Below are 24043 nucleotides of genomic sequence, written 5' to 3'. Positions count from 1 at the left end.
GGCAGGTAGTTAGAGATGCTATAGAAAGACAAATTAGGAAAATGGGCAAAGAAGTGGCAGATGGAATACAGTGTCAGGAGGTGTATGGTCATGCACTTTGGTAGAAGAAATACAAGGGGTGACTGATAAGTTTGTGGCCTAAGATAGGAGGAGTCAATTTAAGAAAACTTAGCACATTTATTTTTCAACATAGTCCCCTCCTACATTGACACACTTAGTCCAGAGGTCATGGAGCATATGGATCTTGGATCTCCAGAAAATATCCACAGCAGGGGTGACTGATAAGTTTGTGGCCCAAAGTAGAAGGAAATTAGTTATACAGCTCTCGTTACATGCACATGCAGTTGAACTCTTTGAGTAATTATGCAGAAAGCTTGAAGTTAATAACATCGGGCATGATTGATAAGTTTGTGGCCTAAGGTAGCAGGAGATGAATTATTAACTTCAAACTTTCTGCATGGTCACTCAAAGAGTCCAAAAGCATGTGCATGTAACGAGAGCTGTTTAACTCATCGTCTACTTTAGGCCACGAACTTTCTGGAGATCCAAAATCCGTATGCTCCATGACCACTGGACTAAGTGTGTAAATGTAGGAGGGGACTATGTTGAAAAATAAACGTGCTAGGTTTTCTAATATTGACTCCTCCTACCTTAGACCACGACTTTATCAATCACCCCATGTAAAAGGATTGATTTTTTCTAAGTGAAGATAAAACACAAAAAAATTGAAGTGCAAAGGGATTTGCAAGTCCTTGTGCAAGATTCCTTAAAGGTTAATTTGCAGGTCGAGTCTGTGGTGTGGAAGGCAAATGCAATGTTATCATTCATTTCAAGAGGACTAGAATATGAAAGCAAGGGTATAATGTTGAGACTTTATAAAGCACTGGTGAGGACCCCTTTTCTTAAAAAGGATGTTCTGAAATTGGGGAGGCTTCAAAAGAGGTTCACAAAAATGATTCCAAGATTGAATGGCTTGTCATATGAAGAGTGTTTGATGGGTGCATGGTGGAATTCAGAAGAATGAGGGGTGACCTCAATGAAACCTATTAAGTGGTGAAAGGCCTTGCTAGAGTGGATTTGTCCTATGGTGGGAGAGTCTAAGACCAGAGGACACACCCTCAGAATAGAGGGGCATCCTTTTATAACGGAGATGAGAAGGAATTTATTTAGGCAGAAAGTGGTGAATATGTGGAATTCGTTGCTACAGACAGCTGTGAAGGCCAAGTCTTCATGTATACTTATGGAAGAGGTTGATAAGATTCTTGATTGGTCAGGGCATGAAGGGATAGGGGAAAAGGCAGGAGACTGGGGCTGAGAAGAAAAGTGGATAAGCCATGATGAAATCTTGGAGCAGACTCAATGAGTCAAATGACCTAATTGTGCTCATACATTTTATGGTCTTATAAGAGCCCAAGGTATTATAAACGCAACATGTTGTAAGATTTCACTGATAATGTAATGGTTTCACTGTAGCAGCAATGTTTGGGGTTATGACTAGAGATTATAGGGTTTGGAATGCTGTTGTTTTTTCTTATGAGTCTGGAAGAGAGATTTTTGCGGTCTTTGGCCAGGTAGAGATGAGGAGAGATGCGAATGGAGAGAGTCGGTAGACCACCAGGCAGGGTGGACTTCGGAGCGAGGGTCGGAAGGGCAGCGATAATCGGAGGAGGTCGATGGTAGACGACCGGCTTATCAGTGAGTTCCAACATTGAGCAATAGACTGTTCCATAAGATTGGGCCCTTTTTCTTTTCTTTTCATTTTCTTTACTAACCATATAGTCAAAGTAAGAATTATAAAGCTTAATCATTTAATCACATGTTGTGTACTGTTTGTTATTTTGGGGTACTGATTTGTAACAGGGGACACATCGCGCAGCATGCACCCGAATGAGATTTGTTAAGTTTGGCTGGGCCAGGGGGCTATCACCCCCTATATTAAGCTACCCGAAGTGAGAGTTACATAAAAAAGATACTACCATGAATAGAAGATTGGCTGACTGCCAGAAAACAGAGTGGGAATAAAGAAGGCCTTTTCTGGTTGGCAACGTCAACTCCCCACTCCAGCACAGGCCGACTCACACAATGGCTGCTCCACTTAAACACAACTTCTTTTTACTGGACCTTACCAAGTGCCTAATTATGCGCAATCCAATGTCTCCTGGGAACTGTGGGCGCATAATGTGCTGAAGGCCTCTGCTCGCTTCTTTTAATATGTCTCTCTCTCCCTCTCTGCGTGCGTGTGTGTGTGTGTGTGTGTGTGTGTGTGTGTATATACACACACACACACACGCACACTATCTGGTGCCTCCTTAGGACTGTGGCATGCAAAAAAAATTATCTACCAAAAAATCTCCAAAAGTTTGGTATCAATTTTTTGTTTGATAGCCCTCCTACGAAGGAGCAACCATATTTTGCTGGACTATCATTAGATAAATAGAAGGTTGCTGTTACAGGAAAGATACTAGCATAGCTGACTGGTAGGAAGCATAGAGTGGGAATAAATGGACTTATTTTGGTTGACTACTGGTAACTAGTGGTGTTCCACAAAGGTCTGTGTAGGGACTGCTTCTTTTTACGTTGTATGTCAATCACTTGGATGATGGAATTGATGTCTTTGTGGCCAAGTTTACAGATAATACGAAGATAGGTGGATGGGTCGGTAGTGTTGAGGAAGCAGGGAATCTGTAGAAGGACTTAGATAAATTAGGAAAATGGGAAAGAGGTGGCAGATGGAATACAGTGTAGGGAAATTAATGGTCATGCACTTTGGCAGAAGGAATAAAGACTAAGAATATTTTCTAAACAGGAAAAAAGTTAAAAATTCAGAGGTACAAAGGGACTTGGGAGTCCTTGTGCAGGATTCCCTAAAGGTTAACTTGCAGATGGTGTTGGTGATAAGGATAGCAAATGCAATGTCAGCACTCTTTTCAAGAGGACTAGAGTATAAAAGAAAGTTGCGGCTTTATAACACAAACAAGAGAAAATCTGCAAATGCTAGAAATCCAAGCAACACGCACAAAATGCTGGAGGAACTCAGCAGGCCAGGTAGCATGTATGGAAAAAAGTACAGTCAATATTTCAGGCTGAGACCATTTGGCAGGACTGGAGAAAAAAAGATAAGAGGTAGATTTCCCTTGATAAGGTCTTTTATAAGGCACTGGTTATATTGTGCTTGGAGTATTATGAGTAGTTTTGGGCTCCTTAACTAAGAAAAGATGTGCTGGCATTGGAGAGGGTGCAGATGAGATTCACAAGAATGATTCCAGGAATGAAAGGGTTAACGTATAAGGCCCACTGAAATGACTATCACTGAGGCAAGCTTAGATTACTGTTCCTGGTTGACAACACCTCCAAGGATCTGTCCAGGATCAAACACCACTTTGCCTCAATGCATCCATTAAAGCCATTATAAGTGACTAGAAATGATGACTTCCAAGAAGACTGCAACCTTGTTGACCTGGAAAGCTATGTTGGCTGGAGTCACGACTTTATGCTTTGGCTCTTGGTAGAGTCACCCATGCCAAACAGGTCAAAGGGTGGAGGCCAGACTAAGAATGACCTTCAGGTTCGGGTATTCAGCTTAGGTCTGAGAACCCTGACTAGTAAAGGAAAATTGCTAGGGAAACAGCAATGAAGATTCCTTCCACATCTTGAGTGCAATGGTATTTCTGAGCCTCCACCCAGGACTTGCCTAACTGTCAGTAGCGAAAGCCGAGAGGCAGCTACTGACATGATGAAGGAAGCCCTGAACACCGTCAGAAATGGAGTGCCTTTATTGCTGCCATAAACGCCAGTGGCATAATGGGCAGTAAGTAAGAAATGATGAGTGATCGCACAGTCACTGACCATTTGAACGTGTCTTGATGTGCCAGCAACCTGTGAATCAGGCCAGTGATCATTAGTGCTCTCTGCACAGCACAAATCAGGAACTTATACCACTATTTCAATCTCTGACAACAAGTTCTTGGCAGAACTTTTGAATGCCAGTATCTTTTTCCATCTTCAGTCTCGGAACATTTTCTTGACATTACTGTGGCTTTGCATTCAATCGTCAGAATACGTGCCAACTATCTGCATTTAACACTGTACAGACTGCATATCGAAACTGACATCTGCCCAGGGAACTTCCCCTCCCCTAAGCATTGATATCCTGCCTTCGCTGATCCAAGAATTTCCACCTAAGGTGTGAGACAGTAGCTTACCCCTGGAGGAACAGCAGTGGAGATACCAGAATCTGAGAGAGCTGCACTTCAGAATGGTAAAGAAAACAGCAGAGGACAGAGTGGGAGTGAAAGTAATGAGAGCAATACTGCCAGGAAGCTGAGGAGAATGACAGACAACAGCCATGGTGCACTGGGAAGGGAAGTGTGGTGGGCAGGGAGTCTCAGAGGGAAGTAGGGTGTGGCATGGATAAAGTTTAGGATTGTTGGTGACTTAAATTTTATGTTTTCTGAAGGTACTGGTATTGTAACTGGAATTGTGGGAGACAAGAGGAATTTCTTACCAGGCAGGATGAGTATGTAGATTTTTGGGTCGCTTTAACTGAGATAAGTAATTTCTTCTCTCAGAGACTAGAACTGAAGTTTATAGCTTAAGGATGAAAGGGGAAATACAATCGTTTGTATTTAAGGGCAACCCAAGGGGGAACTTCTACACTCAAGAGGCTGGTGACATTGTGGAACAAGCTGTCAGGGGACGTGGTGGATGCAGGTCCAACTGCAACACTTAAAAGAGGTTTGGATAGGTACGTGAAAGGGAGGCATATAGAAACATAGAAAACCTTCAGCACAATACAGGCCCTTCGGCCCAAAATGCTGTGCCGAACATGTACTTACTTTAGAAGTTACCTTGGGATACCCATAGCCCTCTATTTTTCTAAGCCTATCCACCTATCCAGGAGTTTCTTAAAAGACCCTATCGTATCGACCTCCACGACCATCGCCAGCAGCCCACGCACTCACCACTCCCTGTGTAAAAAAAACTTACCCCTGACATCTCCTCTGTACCTACTTCCAAGCACCTTAAAACTGTGCCCTCTCGTGTTAGCCATTTCAGCCCTGGGAAAAAGCCTCTGACTATCCACACAATCAATGCCTCTCATCATCTTATACACCTCTATCAGATATGGAGGTTTATGGCCCAGATGTAGGCTGATGGGATGAGGCAGAATAATAGTTCGGCATGGACTAGATGGGGCAAAGGGCCTGTTTCTGTGCTGTAGTGTTCTATGACTCAGAGTGTAGAGACTTGGACAGAACAGTGTCTATAGATACTGGAATGTAGAACAAAGCACAGAATTTTGGAGGAACTCAGCAGGTCAATCAACATCCGTGAAGGCAAAAGCTACAGGTCAGGACTTGATGCTGGCTCTCTCCCCACAACTTTGACTTGCATCCTTTGCCTCCACAGATGCTGCCCAACTTGCTAAGTTCTTCCGGGGTTCTATTTGTTTGTTTAAACTTTTGGAATCAACTTATCCAGAAACTGTGGATGTGGTCTAAGGCCAATTCCACAAGCCTCCAATCCCCGGCAGTGACTCAATGTCATGAGTGCCTGGCAATGCATCTTTACATTGAACAACTCTCCCTCTGCAGTGCTGTGGCTATTCGGATGATGCATGCATTTAGAATGCCGTGTGTGCCTGGTGATGCTGGTGCATATATTTTTAAAATGATTAATTCTGCACAATGGTAAGTGGTTCCAGAATGTCAGAAAGAATCTCTGTTAATGCTGCATATACATTATCTAATTGCTGTCAAAGCCAGGCTCAATTTTGGCAGCATTCTTGTGTTACGAATGTGGAGCAACTCTGAGGAGCCGAAGGGTGCAAAGTCGCCCCCTCCTTTTTGAAAATTGTAAGATCGCTATTATTTCGGGTCTGATACCCAGGAAATGAGAGAGATACACAGCATGTCAGGAAATGAGAGAGAGAGACGCAGGATCACAGCAAAGGCAGTTGTTATAGACAATGCAGAATACACATCAAGGTGGAATGTCTCCTAACACATGCGGAACGGAACCACTGATCACTGCTATTGTCTCTTGGAGAAGGAATTGTGTATTGAGTACTGTACTATTCACTGAAACCCCTCAGGGGGCAGCCAGAGTGGTCTGGTTGAGGGATTGCATCATCCCAACCTGATTGACATCTGAGACCCTGTGAGTGAGGATAAGAGTCGGGTCTGGGAAACACCCCTCAGACACACCAGGAGAAACGTATGAGACTGGTGGGGGGCTTGTGTGTGTGTCCATCCTTGCCTGGGTGGTGAGTCCTCCACGGAACGGTCTAGCTAAAGGACGGATACGGATCAAGATCGTACCAAGGAAAGTCGGCAAGTTATTCTTCTATTTCTCTCTCTCTCTCCAACAATTGCAACACAGCGACAAACAAACAACGGCTGCAGCCTGTATGAACTGAAATGAACTTTAGATTTCCATCGGACAATTCATTATCCCCAGACAACGATAGAGCTTATTTCTTATTATTATTATACCCGCACTTTTAGGTTTAGTATTGACGACGTATATTATCTGTATATTTGCATTGATATTATTTTTGTGTATTTTTACTAATAAATACTGTTAAAAATAGTATCATCAGACTCCAACGGACGCCTCTATCTTTGCTGGTAAGTAACCCAGTTACGGGGTTCGTAACACTTGTAATATAGATGTGTTGGCAATACTTGAATTGTACTGCAGGAACTGTACACCTGATAGAAAGGTGAAGCTCCCTACTATACTAGTGATTGGTGGATGGCCTTAGTGCCACTTCAGGTAATCCATCCTGCGAAGTGAATTCATGCAAACCTTGCTTCAACCAATTCATGTAATCATTAATGTCTGCTTCCACTCCAGATCATCTCACTCTGTCACCAGAACCTCCCACCCCATTCTCTCATGCATTGTTAACCATGCTTCCCTTAAATACATCTGTTATTTTCTGTAACCATGCCCTATTGCAGATTGTTGACACTCTCTGGCTCATTAACCCTTTCATTTATTTGGTGACTGTCAATGACTTTTGGAGTCCTCCTTTTATAAGCCCCTTGATAATATTAAAATCTTCATCTGGGTTGGATTAGCCAGATCACCCATGCTCAGTGTTTTAACTCTGCTTTCCCATCCATCAGCCCAGTGGCTAGCCCTTCCATGTTTTGTGTCTTGTCCCTATCTTCCACTATAATGTGGGAAGGGCCACAGCTAGAGTGTGCAAATTTGCAGCCACAGCTTTGAGCGCTGCAGTCTGTGGGCTGCTTTAAGACACAGCAAAGACTTGCTGGCAGCAAACACTTGCTGGCAGCAAACAAAACTACTAACAATTCTATTAATCACATTTCTTCTGGTAAATGGTCACTGCAATCAACGGCCTGTAATAGCATCATGAAAGACGGGAAATAAGAAACAGAGAAAAGGCCTTTATGCTCAAAACAAATCCTTTCTGTACGATGATGCCCTGCTCAGAGTGATGTGCACGTGACCCAGCTATCACTGGGTAAGCCTTTGTAAGTGCTTCGTTTATTCTTCCTACTTCCTCAACAACAGCCACTAAACACAACAGTCAAGTGTAAAGTGATGCATTTCGGTACACAAATAGAAAAGCCTAGTATTTTTCCAATGCTGTATGGAGCTATTTTGGTATCCTTGTATTTTAATCATTGATGCTTAATAAATAGTATGCCAAATAATCTGGAATGTGATCTGATCACGTGGGTGGTGTGAACACATTACACCCTGTACCTGGGTACAGACACCTGGTCCCGGTTAAAGGTGATCTGGGTAATGTAGACAGAGCTACTTGCTGTCAATTCATGGACAGGTTGCTTCATGCAGTTACCTCATACAATCATTGAATCTCTGCAGAGAGCTGTGGACACATCTCAGCATAACACCCCAATAAAGCAGCCAGCATAATCAAAGACACTACCAACTGCAGGCATTTTCTCTTCTCCCCTCTCCCACTGGGCAAAAAAATACAAAAGCCTGAAAGCATGTCCCACCAAGTTCAAGGACTGCTTCTACCTCAGTGCTACCAAACTATTAAATGGCTGCCCATTTTGATAAGCTGGACTCTTGACCTCACAATCTACCTCGTTATGGGCTTGCACCTGCAGTGCACTTTCGGTATATATGCTATACTTTATCCTGCATTCTGTTATTGTTTTTTACCTTATACGACCTCAGTGCACTGTGTAATAACCTGATCTGTATGAACAGTATGCAAGACAAGTTTTACACTGTCTCTCGGTACATGTGACAATAATAAACCATATGACTGCTGGTTTATCCAATAAGGGAGCAGTGGGGTGACTCTGCCTTGTGTAGATAATGTGATGCACCCCACAGCTCCCTCAGCACAGAGGTTAAAGGAATCCAACATCTTTATCCTTGACAACTTGCCCATGGTACAGCATGGATGATGGGCTGAAGGGCGTGTTCCCCTGCTGAATACTCTAGGACTCAAAGGTAAATCATGAATATCTCCCATGAGCTACATTACTAATTATACACTGTCACAAATGTGAGAGATTCCGCAGATGCTGGAAATCCAGAGTAACACACACAAAATGATGGAGAGCAAGTGACAAGAGCAAGGGGGAACATTAGAAGGAATGTATTATGCCTACCATAATCATATCCTCATTCACACTTTAACTTAACACACACTTCATGACAGTAGGAAACAAAGAGCAGTGACTTACGGTTGAGAGTGCGCAGTTTCGTGACGCTCAAATGGGTGTGTAAGATCGTGTTTGTTCACCATATAACACTGGGTGCACAGATCATAGTCAAAGCACACCTTACATTTCCACCGCATTCCCATGATGCCATGTTTCTTGCAAAAGTCGCAGATGATGTTCGGGTGGCGCACACCTGAAAAAAGAGGACAGAGTTGTTACTTCTCCCCACATCAAACAACTGCTGGCAATTTGTGCAAAGTCTCACATGATCACATCTCCAGCCCTTCACTATCACTGTAATGAGTGTTGTTGCTGCGACTGTGCAATCCTGATCCAATACGTACATTTGAGACAGATATCATCTATCTAGCTCACTGTGAGCTCTGTCACTGCCTGTTCACTCAGAGACACCATCCGTCTGGCTCCGTCACTGCCTGTTCACTCAGAGACACCATCCGTCTGGCTCCGTCACTGCCTGTTCACTCAGAGACACCATCCGTCTGGCTCCATCACTGCCTGTTCACTCAGAGACACCATCCGTCTGGCTCCGTCACTGCCTGTTTAGACAATAGGGGCAGAAGTAGACCATTCAGCCCTTCGAGCCTGCACCGCCACTCTGAGATCATGGCTGATCATCTACTATCAATACCCGGTTCCTGCCTTGTCCCCATATCCCTTGATTCCCCTATCCATAAGATATCTATCTAGCTCCTTCTTGAAAGCATCCAGAGAATTGGCCTCCACTGTTTTCTGAGGCAGTGCATTCCAGACCCCCACAACTCTCTAGGAGAAGTTTTTCCTTAACTCTGTCCTAAATGACCTACCCCTTATTCTCAAACCATGCCCTCTGGTACTGGACTCTCCCAGCATCTGGAACATATTTCCTGCCTCTATCTTGTCCAATCCCTTAATAATCTTATATGTTGCAATCAGATCCCCTCTCAATCTCCTTAATTCCAATGTTTACAAGCCCAGTCTCTCTAACCTCTCTGTGTAAGACAATCCAGACATCCCAGGAATTAACCTCATGAATCTACGCTGCACTTCCTCTGTAGCCAGGATGTCCTTCCTTAACCCCGGAGACCAAAACTGTACACAATACTCCAGGTGTGGTCTCACCAGGGCCCTGTACAAATGCAAAAGAATTTCTTTGCTCTTGTACTCAACTCCCTTTGTAATAAAGGCCAACATTCCATTAGCCTTCTTCACTGCCTGCTGCACTTGCTTATTCACGTTCAGTGACTCATGAACAAGGACTCCTAGATCTCTTTGTATTTCTCCCTTACCTAACTCTACACCATTCAGATAATAATCTGCCTTCCTGTTCTTACTCCCAAAGTGGATAACATCACACTTATTCACATTAAACATCATCTGCCAAGTATCTGCCCACTCACTCAGCCTATCCAAGTCACCTTGAATTCTCCTAACATCCTCATCACATGTCACACTGCCACCCAGCTTTGTATCATCAGCAAACTTGCTGATGTTATTCTCAATGCCTTCATCTAAATCGTTGATGTAAATCGTAAACAGCTGTGGTCCCAATACCCAGCCCTGTGGCACCCCACTAGTCACCACCTGCCATTCCGAGAAACACCCATTCACTGTTACCCTTTGCTTTCTATCTCCCAACCAGTTTTCTATCCATGTCAATATCTTCAACTCAATGGCATCAGTTCTGATTTTACCCACCAATCTCCTATGTGGGACCTCATCAAATGCCTTCTGAAAATCAAGGTACACTACATCCACTGGATCTCCCTTGTCTAACTTCCTGGTTACATCCTCGAAAAACTCCAACAGATTAGTCAAGCATGATTTGCCCTTGGTAAATCCATGCTGGCTCGGCCCAATCCTATCACTGCTATCTAGATATGCCACTATTTCATCTCTAATAATGGACTCTAGCATCTTCCCCATTACTGACGTTAGGCTGACAGGGTGATAGTTCTCTGTTTTCTCCCTCCCTCCTTTCTGAAAAGTGGGATAACATTAGCCATTCTCCAATCCTCAGGAACTGATCCTGAATCTAAGGAACATTGGAAAATGATTACCAATGCATCTGCAATTTCCAGGGCCACCTCCTTTAGTACCCTAGGATGCAGACCATCTGGACCTGGGGATTTGTCAGCCTTCAGTCCTGTCAGTCTACTCATCACCGTTTCCTTCCTAATGTCAATCTGTTTCATTTCCTCTGTTACCCTATGTCCTTGGCCCATCCATACATCTGGGAGATTGCTTGTGTCTTCCCTAGTGAAGACAGATCTAAAGTACTTATTAAATTCTTCTGCCATTTCTCTGTTTCCCATAACAATTTCACCCAATTCATTCTTCAAGGGCCCAACATTGTTCTTAACTATCTTCTTTCTCTTCACATAACTAAAAAAGCTCTTGCTATCCTCCTTTATATTCCTGGCTAGCTTGCATTCGTACCTCATTTTTTCTCCCCGTATTGCCTTTTTAGTTAAGTTCTGTTGTTCCTTAAAAATTTCCCAATCATCTGTCCTCCCACTCACCTTAGCTCTGTCACACTTCTTTTTTTTAATGTTATGCAATCTCTGACTTCCTTTGTCAACCACTGTGGCCCCTTTCCCTCCTTTGAATCTTTCCTTCTCCGGGGGATGAACTGATTTTGCACCTTATGCATTATTCCCAAGAATACCTGCCATTGCTGTTCCACTAGGAACACTTTTCTGCTAGGATATCTGCCCAGTTAACTTTGGCCAGCTCCTCCCTCATGGCTCCATAGTCTCCCGTGTTCAACTGCAACACTGACATCTCCGATCTGCCCTTATCCTTCTCAAACTGCAGATAAAAACTGATCATATTATGGTCACTACCTCCTAATGGCTCCTTTACTTCAAGATCGCTTATCAAATCCTGTTCATTACACAAGACTAAATCCAGAATAGCCTTGTTCCTGGTCGGCTCTCGTACAAGCTGTTCCAAGAATGCATCCCGTAGGCACTCTACAAACTCCCTATCCTGGGGTCCAGCACCAACCTGATTCTCCCAATTCACCTGCATGTTGAAATCCCCCATAACTACTGCAACATTACCTTTGCCACATGCCAATGTTAACTCCCTATTCAACTTGCACCCAATATCCATGCTACTGTTTGGTGGCCTGTAGACAACACCCGTTAGGGTCCTTTTGCCCTTAGTGTTCCTCAGTTCTATCCACACAGACTCTACTTCTCCTGATCCTATGTCCCCCCTTGCAAAGGACTGAATCTCATTCCTCACCAACAGGGCCACTCCACCCCCTCTGCCCACATTTCTGTCCCTACGATAGCACGTATACCCTTGTACATTCATTTCCCAGGTCTGATCTCCCTGCAGTCATGTCTCCATTATCCCAACAACATCATAGTTACCCATTCGCAGCTTCAAGCTCATCTGCCTTATTTCTGACACTCCGTGCATTCAGATATAGAATTTTTAGCCCATTTCTCCTCTCTCTGTTTAAATCGCTGCCTATTGTGCTTAACCCAGGTCCCTGAACTCCCATCAGGCTATAAGTCCCTTGAATTTTGTTGTCCTTCCTAAATTTACTTATTCTTTCTGCACAATTAACTCCATGTTCCGTCAGACCATCCCCCTGTACATGTGTCCTCTTTATCACTTGTTCCACCTCACCTTTCTCTGCTCCACACTTAATATTCCAGAACCGTGTAGTCCCCACCTGTCCTTTATTCTTCATCTCGCTATCCTCTCTCGCATTCTGGATCCCTGCCCCCTGCAAATTTAGTTTAAACCCCCCCCCCCCCCCCCGAGAAGCACTAGCAAACTTTCCTGCAAGAATGTTAGTACCGCTCCAGTTCAGGTGTAAACCATCCTGTCAGAACAGATTTCACCTTCCCTGGAACAAAGCCCAATTATCTAAACACCTGAAGCCCTCCCTCCTGCACCATCTTCTCAGCCACGTATTAATCTGTATAATCCTTCTGTTCCTTGCCTCACTCGCATGTGGCACAGGTAGCAATCCTGAGATTGTTACCCTGGAGGTCCTGCCCTTCAGCTTCGCACCTAACTCCCTGAACTCACTACGCAGGACACCCTCACTCATCCTGCCCACGTCGTTGGTCTCTACATGGACCACAACATCTGGGTTCTTGCCCTCCCTCTCGAGAATAACCTGCACCCGATCAGAGATGTTTACTCAGAGACACCATCCGTCTGGCTCAGTCACTGCCTGTTTACTCAGAGACACCATCCGTCTGGCTCAGTCACTGCCTGTTCACTCAGAGACACCATCCGTCTAGCTCAGTCATTGCCTGTTTACTCAGAGACACCATCCGTCTGGCTCACTGTGAGCTCCATCACTACCTGTTCACTCAGAGACACTATCCGTCTGGCTCCGTCACTGCCTGTTCACTCAGAGACACCATCCGTCTGGCTCCGTCACTGCCTGTTTACTCAGAGACACCATCCGTCTGGCTCACTGTGAGCTCCATCACTACCTGTTCACTCAGAGACACCATCCGTCTGGCTCCGTCACTGCCTGTTCACTCAGAGACACCATCCGTCTGGCTCACTGTGAGCTCCATCACTACCTGTTCACTCAGAGACACTATCCGTCTGGCTCCGTCACTGCCTGTTCACTCAGAGACACCATCCGTCTGGCCCAGTCACTGCCTGTTTACTCAGAGACACTATCCGTCTGGCTCCGTCACTGCCTGTTCACTCAGAGACACCATCCGTCTGGCTCCGTCACTGCCTGTTTACTCAGAGACACCATCCGTCTGGCTCCGTCACTGCCTGTTTACTCAGAGACACCATTCGTCTGGCTCAGTCACTGCCTGTTTACTCAGAGACACCATCCGTCTGGCTCAGTCACTGCCTGTTTACTCAGAGACACCATCCGTCTGGCTCCGTCACTGCCTGTTTACTCAGAGACACCATCCATCTGGCTCAGTCACTGCCTGTTTACTCAGAGACACCATCCGTCTGGCTCAGTCACTGCCTCTTGACTCAGAGACACCATCCGTCTGGCTCAGTCACTGCCTGTTTACTCAGAGACACTATCCGTCTGGCTCAGTCACTGCCTGTTGACTCAGAGACACCATCCGTCTGGCTCAGTCACTGCCTGTTGACTCAGAGACACCATCCGTCTGGCTCCGTCACTGCCTGTTTACTCAGAGACACCATCCGTCTGGCTCACTGTGAGCTCCATCACTACCTGTTCACTCAGAGACACTATCCGTCTGGCTCCGTCACTGCCTGTTCACTCAGAGACACCATCCGTCTGGCTCAGTCACTGCCTGTTTACTCAGAGACACCATCCGTCTGGCTCCGTAACTGCCTGTTTACTCAGAGACACCATCCGTCTGGCCCAGTCACTGCCTGTTTACTCAGAGACACCATCCGTCTGGCTCCGTCACTGCCTGTTTACTCAGAGACACCATCCGTCTGGCTCAGTCACTGCCTGTTTACTCAGAGACACCATCCGTCTGGCTCAGTCACTGCCTGTTGACTCAGAGACACCATCCGTCTGGCTCAGTCACTGCCTGTTTACTCAGGGACACCAGCCGTCTGGCTCTGTCACTGCCTGTTCACTCAGAGACACCATCCGTCTGGCTCCGTCACTGCCTGTTCACTCAGAGACACCATCCGTCTGGCTCTGTCACTGCCTGTTTACTCAGAGACACCATTCGTCTGGCTCAGTCACTGCCTGTTTACTCAGAGACACCATCCGTCTGGCTCAGTCACTGCCTGTTTACTCAGAGACATCATCCGTCTGGCTCAGTAACTGCTGTCCATCCTCTCGCCATGTTCCTGTCATTTCTGAACTGCTTTCCTGCTTTATTTGTCCTTAACAAATCTAATCTAGTTACTTTTCTAGTTTAAACCATAAAACACAGGGGTAGAATTAGGCCATTTGGCCCATCAAGTCTGCTCCACCATTCCATCATAATTGATTTGTTATCCTTCTCAACCCCATTCTCCTGCATAAGCTTTGATGCCCTTACAAATTACAATCTTCAACATGACTTGGTTTCCACAGTCATCTGTGGCAATGAATTCCGCAGATTCACTAACCGTGGCTAAAGTTTAAATTTTATTTACAAACAACAAGAATTATCTGTCTCAGCTTTCCAGCTGGTGCACTGCAGTCTGATACAAGGACCAGAAGCCAACATCATGAAACCCACCCTGCCACAGAACTAGCTCTCTGCACCATTGCTGTCTTTACAACTCCAACTGCAGCTCAAGCAACACATGAATGGGTGACACACTGTTGACTTTTCAGATTGAATCTCTGTATCAGAATCAGAGCAGGTTCTCATCCTAAAACATCTGCAACTCTTCTTGCCGCCCGACCTGCTGAGTTCCTCTAGCCGATGGCTTGCTGACCATGAAGAAACTTCACTTCGTGCCCAAATCACAAACAAGATGCTGGAAATTATTCTGAGAAACACACACATGTTGGAGAAACTCAGCAGGCCAGGCAACATCTATGGAAAAATGTACAATCGACATTTCGGGCCAAAACCCTTCAACAGGACTGGAGAAAAAGTGCTGAGCATTAGATTTGAAAGGTGGGGGGAAAGGGAGAGAGAAACGCCAGGTGACAGGTGAAACTTGGAGGAGGAAGGATGAAGCAAAGAGCTGGGGAATTGAGACAGAAGGAAGAAAGAGAAGGGGGAGGGGGAAGAAGCACCAGAGGGAGGCAATGGGTGGGCACAGAGATAACATGAGAGGGGACAACGGCATGGTAAATGGTGAAGTGGAGGCGGACGAGGTGGAGGCATCACGGGAAGTTTGAGAAATCGATGTTCATGCCATCAGGTTGGAGGCTACCCAAATAGATTATAAGGTGTTCCTCCAACCTAAGAGTGGCCATGGATGGAAATATTGGAATGGGAATGGGAAGCGGAACATCAAGTGGTGTGGAAGTAGGAGGAAATGGATTCCAGTTGCTGTTTCACCCTGGGTTCAAGTAGAACCCAGCTGGTCAGTGGATGGAGAGACTGGGATTCCAGGAAAGAGAAGTTGGACTGGCTGCGATGAGCAGGTCTAAGTTGGGCTGGGCAATCAGCTGTGTGACGGATGCACAGAGGACTGAAGGGTGAAGGTAAGGAGAGAAGAAGAGGGTCTTTGCGTGAGGCAGATAAATTAAGACAACCTGATCTTCAACTTTTCACAAAATGGCAATTTTATCACTAAGTATCATTTGAAGAAAATGTCGAAGATAAAAGAAAAGGATCCAGGCATCAAAGGGTTTATGTTACTGTACTCTGCCAGCAATGACGTTCTTCGTTGAGGTCTCCTCCCCAGTTCATTCATCTCAGGAAAAGCACACCAATCGTGAAGTTTAGAATTGTCTGATAGTTCTTATCAAAGTCAGAGGGGTTTTAAAATAAATTGGCTGCCTTTAGGCTTGTGTAGGTGGTTCCAAGCATGCAGCCTGGACTTTCCTGTGCACTCTGTGGGCCAGTTTCATTCTCGTTGTTTCTGTACTGGACAGGAAAACCCAGACTAAGACAGGCAGACATGCAAAGGTAGGACACCTCCCTCACCTTCACTTCAGTCTTCAAGGTGACTGAACTATGACCCAGCTGTAAGTCACATGACTTGTTTTAATGCCTTCAGAGGACTTCAGTGCAATGGCAGTATTTCCTGCCTATCTCTAATTACTCTGAACAGGGTAGTTAATCACCTGGGGGGGGGGGGGCAGAAAGGCTGCAGGTACTTTCAAGCCAGATAGCACATCTCCTTCACTGAACCAAGAGTTTGACATTCTGATAGATTCATGGCAACTTCAATTCTGAATTGAATTCATCTTTTAAGACCAGATTTATTTTTTAATTGAAAATAAAATTCCTAGAGACGTTTAAACTTGGTTTCTGTACTAACACAATGGGGCACTGGCTGGTATCTCAGCAACTTGAACCACTCTGCCAAGGGGTATAAAGTGGACTTTACTGAAGCACAAAGGCAGAAGAGCTATAAAACAAAAAAAAAATGCCTTACACAGAACTACATGAGTGAATCTGGTTTTTCTTCTGAGGAAACACTTTAACAATGACAACCCTTCTGGCTGATTATACATGATCTCCACCCCACACCATCCAGCCTCCAGCTATGGACAGTGATTACCACCGATGAAGAGAGATTATAGAACATAGAACATAGAATAGTACAGCACATTACAGGCCTTTCAGCCCACAATGTTATGCCGACCCTCAAACCCTGCCTCCCATATAACCCCCCCACCTTAAATTCCTCCATATACCTGTCTAGTAGTCTCTTAAACTTCACTAGTGTATCTGCCTTCAATGACTCAGGCAGTGCATTCCACGCACCAACCACTCCCTGAGTGAAAAACCTTCCTCTAATATCCCCCTTGAACTTCCCTCCCCTTACCTTAAAGCCATGTCCTCTTGTACTGAGCAGTGGTGCCCTGGGGAAGAGGTGCTGCCTGTCCACTCTGTCTATTCCTCTTAGTATCTTGTACACCTCTATCATGTCTTCTCTCATCCTCCTTCTCTCCAAAGAGTAAAGCCCTAGCTCCCTTAATCTCTGATCATAATCCATACTCTCTAAACCAGGCAGCATCCTGGTAAATCTCCTCTGTACCCTTTCCAATGCTTCCACACCCTTCCTATACTGAGGCGACCAGAACTGGACACAGTACTCCAAGTGTGGACTAGCTAGAGTTTTATAGAGCTGCATCATTACATCACGTCTCTTAAACTCTATCCCTGGACTTATGAAAGCTAATGCCCCATAAGCTTTCTTAACTACCCTATCTACCTGTGAGGTAACTTTCAGGAATCTGTGGACATGTACCCCCAGATCACTCTGCTCCTCCACACTACCAAGTATCCTGCCATTTACTTTGTACTCTGCCTTGGAGTTTGTCCTTCCAAAGTGTACCACCTCACACTTCTCCGGGTTGAACTCCATCTGCCACTTCTCAGCCCACTTCTGCATCCTATCAATGTCTCTCTGCAATCTTCAACAATCCTCTACACTATCTACACCACCAACCTTTGCGTCGTCTGCAAACTTGTCAACCCACCCTTCTACCCTCACATCCAGGTCGTTAATAAAGATCACAAAAAGTAGAGGTCCCCGAACAAATCCTTGTGGGACACCACTAGTCACAACCCTCCAATCTGAATGTACTCCCTCCACCACGACCCTCTGCCTTATGCAGGCAAGCCAATTCTGAATCCACGTGGCCAAACTTCCCTGGATCCCATGCCTTCTGACTTTCTGAATAAGCCTACCATGTGGAACCATGTCAAATGCCTTACTAAAATCCATGTAGATCACATCCACTGCACTAACCTCACCTATATGCCTGGTCACCTCCTCAAAGAACTCTATCAGGCTTGTTAAGTACGATCTGCCCTTCACAAAGCCATGCTGACGGTCCCTGATCAGACCATGATTCTCTAAATGTCCATAGATACTATCTCTAAGAATCTTTTCCAACAGCTTTCTCAACACAGACGTAAGGCTCACTGGTCTATAAGATTGAGGGAAGCCATCCCTGACTGCATCATGCTAACACAAAGCAGCTTAAAACCAGATTCCCAGCCAAACGCTGCTAGTTTGAGAAAGGAATGGAGATTTCACAATCCGAGTAAAATTTACAAAGTGAACCTCAGGACAATTTCACAGAATTGTTTGGCACATCTTCTATTAAGCCTATCACCCCTACTGGGGAATAGGCCATTGACAGCAGTGTGCTACAGTCCTCTGTCCTGGGTCAGCCTTTCACTTGTTCCCAGATGTAACCCACTGAAGATCCTTCCTCTCCCAGGGATAAGGTCCTTGGAACCCCTATTGGTGTTTCTGTCACTCTGGGTTTTTATAGGATGAGGTTGCTACCCCTATGCTGAACCCTCCCCGTTTTGTAGCCAGGCTTGCAACTGTCTGTGTTGGAGTTCTGGCATATCAGTCAAATGCAAAACAACAGCTGAGTGTACTGGAGTAATAGGATCAAAAATGTAATTAATATTTAAAAGCAGCTGCAACTGCCACTAATAAACCTTTTCAAAGGAATGCAACTGTGACACTGTTCATGAGCACGTACACAAATCTGCTAATGTATTGTACAAGGGCAAAATCTGAAAAAAGACCAAGATAGTGTTCCTTAGCTGTGTCTTCCTGGCAGGTAGCCTCTTGCACTGAGGACATGCATCAAAAACTCAAGTGCACATTGCTCACAGCTCATTAGGAAAAGGATCAAGTCCCAGTGTGGTGTATAGTCAATTATAGACCCTTGAGGTGCACACACTGCTGATGTGGAAAATGAAAACCTCCAGAAACTCTGGATCAACAGTTCTGTGCGAGCAGCACTTACTGCACGACACAGAGCTTACCTTGCTGGTGACCAACAGGAACTCAAGAAATGCAGCTACAATCTGCAAAATTTCATAAAGGCAGCGAAACAACAATACAGGAACAAGATCCAGACACAGCTCTCCACCAACAACACACTCAGCTTATGGCAAGGTCTGCACACCATCGCTGACTTCAAAGCTAAATGCAGTGGTGTTTCCAACATTGCTGCCGCTCTCCCAGATGAGCTAAATCTTTCTTTCACTCGGTTCGATGTCGAGTAAACACTGAACCTCTGAGGAGAGACACCAAAGAGACTTGCACCTGGATTACATCTGAGGCTGAAGTACACAGGTGTTTCCAATGAGTGGACAGTCGCAAGGCTGCACTACGAACGCCATCTCAGGGTGGGTTCTCAGGATGCACATGGCACAACTGGCAGGTATGTTTACAGACATTCTTAATCTCTCTCTCTCTCTCTCTCTCTCTCTCTCACAGTGTAGAGTGCCCTCCTACTTCAAAACATCTACCATTGTCCCTGTGAGCAAAAAGACCAAAAGGTAACATGTCTGAATGACTGGTGTCCTGCCGCACTCACCTCCATAATAAGCAAATGCTTTGTCAGATTGGTCAAGGACTACATCTACAGCATGCTACCATCCACACTCGACCCTCTACAATTCACCTACTGACACAACCAATCCACAGATGACAGAATAGCCACAGCACTACAAACCATCCTTACACATCTGGAAAAGAAGGATGCTTATATGAAAATGCTGTCTTGGACTACAGTTCTGCATTCAACACCATAATTCCCTCAGGATCGACAAGAAGCTCAGAGACCTCGACCTTCACCCTGCCTTTTGTAGCTGGATCCAGGACTTTGTCAGATCACCAGCAGGTGGTTTCCCTCAACAGAGTGGGTTCCCTCACCTCTGCCCCTCAACACAGGTGCCCCTCAGGGCTGTGTCCTAAGCCCCCTCCTTTACGCTCTGTACTCCAAGACTCTGTTATCATCCACAGCTCCAATCTGATAATTAAATTTGCTGCTGATACTATATGATTGGCCTAATCTCAAATAATAATGAGGCAGCCTACAGAGAAGAAGTCATCATCCTGACACAGTGGTGTCAAGAAAACAACCTCTCCCTCATTGTCACAAAAACAAAGGAGTTGGTTGTGGACTACAGGAGGAATGGAGACAGGCTAACCCCTATTGACATCAATAGATCTGAAGTTGAGAGGGTGAACAGCTTTAAGTTCCTTGGCATACATATTGCCAAGGATCTCACATGGTCTGCTCATACTGGCAGTGTGGTGAAAAAAAAGCACAACAGCGCCTCTTTCACCTCAGACGGTTGAGGAAGTTTGGTGTGGGCCTCCAAACCCTAAGAACATTCTCCAGGGTCACAATTGAGAGCATCCTGACTGGCTGCATCACTGCCTGGTATGGGAACTGTACTTCTCTCAATCGCAGGACTTCCCACTATTCAGGACACTTACAAAGACATATGTGTAAAAAGGGCCCAAAGGATCATTGGGGACCTGAGTAACCCCAACCACAAACTGTTCCAGCTGCTACCATCCAGGAAACGATACCACAGCATAAAAGCCAGGACCAACAGACTCCAGGACAGCTTCTTCTATCAGGCTATCAGGCTTATTAATTCATGCTGATACAACTGTATTCTATGTTCTATTGACTGTCCTGTTGCACATACTATTTGTTATAAATTGCACATTTAGACGGAGAAGTAACGTAAAGATTTTTACTCATGTATATGAAGGATGTAAGTAACAAAGTCAATTCAATTCAATTTATTTCTTGTTGTATTAAAATAACTGTCCCATTGTATCCCTGACAAGTGACACACACTGCATCTCCAGAATTAGTCTTTGTTTTCTCAGAAGCAGCTGAGATTGCCTATTTGATTGAAGCATTTCAAATGATCACTCAGTTCTCTGAAGCTGAAAACTGATAGGAAAATGTTTTGGAGTTTTACCAATCATTCTAAAATATTTCATAAATGTAGAGTAAACTGTTTTTGTATGTTCCAAAATTTAACTTCCTTGGACTGCAGTAATAATTTACAAATCCCAGAAATCTTTGCAATTCAAAGGACGAGTTTGGTTCGACCCTTTGTACTACTGAGTTCACACACACCTCTCTCCACAAGGCTCTGTCACTCACACACTGCACTCTGCATACTCTAAGAGCAAGGCCCAACATCCACAACATTAAACAGCAAGTGCACAATGGAGGCTAACTTACCAAGGCTGCCTGCAGCTTCTTTAAAACCTTCAGGATTGGTAGATGCATGGATTTTAAAAAATCTCTGATAGTTATGTCAGAGGTTTTTTTTAAACTAAATGATTTTTATGTATTTTAGTTTCGACTATGTAGGTCATTTTCACCTGTTTGAAAGGCTTAACAAATTAGAACGTATAGAACATAGACCACTACAGCACAAGACACAACATGATATTATTTATTTATTGAGATACAGAGGAGAAAGATGTCCTGAGCCTTGCTCCCCAGTAAGCCCCAGTTTAAACTCAGCTTAATCACAGGACAATTTACAATGACCAATTAACTAACCAACTGATACATCTTTGGACTGTGGGAGGAAACTAGAGCACGTGGAAGAATTCCATGCATTCCGGGGGAAGACGTAAAGACTCCTTCCAGATGATATTGTAATTGAACTCTGAATGCCGATACCCCAAGCTGTAATAGTATCGCGTTAACTGCAACACTACCATAGTACCAACCTTTTAACCCTACTATAAGATCGATTTAACCCTTCCCTCCTACATAGCCTTCCATTTTTCTATCATTAACATGCCTAAGAGTTTCTAAAATTAGTTCTTGCATTCACAGAAGGGATTTATGGGAAAGGAAATGGGATTTCAGGGTGCATTATATTCTCACTGAGTATTTTCAGCAGATGTTTATATGAAGATGAAGGGCTCCAGCTGAGTGGAATTGGACCAAACATTTATCAAATGGAATTCACATGTAAGGTACTTCTCCAAGGAGGGTAGACAACCCACCTGTACCAATGTTCCCAACACCCCTTATCTCCCTATGTTTCGCAAATGACAACTAAACCTGCTCATCATTCTGTTGTGGGATTATAAAGGATGATAACATCTTATTAGCAGTTACCACAAACTTGATAATCCCATGTACATCCATGTTGAAGTCATTTACATACAGTGCCTACAAAATATATTCATACGTCCACCCTCCCAGAAGTTTTCAGGTTTTAATGTTTTACAACATTGAACCACAGGAGACTTAATATGGCTTTTTTTTTTAAAAACACTGATCAACAGAAAAAGACTATTTCGTCTCAAAGTGAAAACAGATCTCCACAAAGTAATCTAAATTAATTACAAATATAAAACACAAAATAATTGATTGCTAAAGTATTCACCCCTTCAAGTCAGTATTTAGTTGATGCATCTTTGGCAGCAATTACAGCCTTGAGTCCGTGTGGATAGGTCTCTATCAGCTTTGCACATCTGGACACTGCTATTTTTCTCCATTTATCCTTACAAAACTGCTCAAGCTCTGTCAGATTGCATAGGGATCATGAGTGAACAGCCTTTTTCAAGTCCAGTCACAAATTCTCAATTGGATTAAGATCTGGACTCTGACTGGGCCACTTCAGAACATTAACTTTGGTGTTTTTAAGCCTGTGTAGCTTTGGCTTTATGCTTGTGGTCACTGTCTTGCTGGAAATCAAATCTTCTCCTAAGTTGTAGTTCTCTTGCAGAATGCATCAGGTTTTCCTCCAGGATTTCCCTGTATTAAGTTACATTCATTTTGCCCTCTACCTTCACAAGCCTTCCAGGACCTGCTACAGTGAAACATCCCCACAGCATGGTGCAGCCACCACCATACTTCACAGTAAGGATGGTGTGTTTTTGATGATGAGTGGTATTTGGCTTATGCCAAACATAGTGTTTAGTCTGATGACCAGAAATTTTGGATTCATCATACGATAGAACCTTCTCCAGCTGGCTTCAGGTCTCCCACATGCCTTCTGGCAAACTCCAGCTGAGATTTCATGTGAGTTTCCCCCCCCCCCCCCCAACAGTGGCTTTCTCTTTGCCACTCCCCCATTAAGCAGCAACTCGGGCAACAGTTGTTGTATGAGCAGTCTCTCCCATCCAGCCACTGAAGCTTGTAACTCCTCCAGAGTTGTCACAGGTCTCTTGGTGGCCTCCCTCACTAGTCCCCTTCTTGCACAGTCACTCAGTTTTTGAGGATGACCTGCTCTAGACAGATTTACAGCTGTGCCATATTCTTTCCATTTCTTGATGATTGATTTAACTGTACTCCAAGGGATATTCAGTGACTTGGGAGATTTTTTTGTATCCATCTCCTGACGTGCTTTTCAATAACCTTTTTTCAGAGTTGCTTGAAATGTTCTTTTGTCTTCATGGCGTAGTTTTGCCAGGATACTGACTCACCAGCAGTTGGATCTTCATGGTACAGCTGTATTTTTACTACAGTCAACTGAAACACATCGAGGGTCTGAAAGTTGAGGGGTAGTAACTGTTCTTGAACCTGGTGGTGCGAGTACTGAGGCACCTGTACCTTCTACCTAATGGCAGCAGTGAGAAAAGAGCATGGTATAGGTGGTGAGGATCTTTGATGATGGATGGTGCATTTCTATGTCAATATTTCATGTAGATTTGCTCAATGGTTGGGAGGGTTTTATACGTGATGTACTGGGCAGAGTCCACTACCTTTTCTATTCAAAGGCACTGGTGCTCCCATATCAGACCATGATGCAGCCAATCAGTATACTCTCCATTACACATCTATAGAAGTTTGTCAAAGTTTTTGATGCCATGCCAAATCTCTGCAGACTCCAAAGGAAGGAAAGGTGCTGTTGTGCTTTATTTGCAATTACATTTATATGATGGGTCCAGGTCATGTCTTCTGAGATAGTAATACTCAGGAATTTTAAGTTACTGACCCTCACCCTCTCTCATCCTCTGATGAAAAATGGCTCATGGACCTCTGGTTTCCCTCTCCTGAA

At 44.5% G+C, this 24043-nt stretch overlaps 1 protein-coding gene across 5 annotated transcripts in view; it reads right to left on the bottom strand.

The window, feature by feature from the left end:
• The window catches only part of mib2 (MIB E3 ubiquitin protein ligase 2), a 249551-nt gene that overhangs the window by 142251 nt on the left and 83257 nt on the right, over positions 1-24043 (bottom strand). For all 5 annotated transcript variants that reach the window (XM_059952408.1, XM_059952405.1, XM_059952403.1 and 2 more), the window contains one exon: positions 8703-8874. In XM_059952408.1, the coding sequence (XP_059808391.1) occupies positions 8703-8874 (172 nt within the window). The remainder of the gene's footprint in view (positions 1-8702; positions 8875-24043) is intronic.

This window comes from Hypanus sabinus, chromosome 27 (genome assembly GCF_030144855.1).
Source record: "Hypanus sabinus isolate sHypSab1 chromosome 27, sHypSab1.hap1, whole genome shotgun sequence".
Classification (NCBI taxonomy): Eukaryota; Metazoa; Chordata; class Chondrichthyes; order Myliobatiformes; family Dasyatidae; genus Hypanus; species Hypanus sabinus.
The sequence above is the reverse complement of the archived record's forward strand: the minus strand, read 5'-3'. Positions and strand labels throughout refer to the sequence as shown.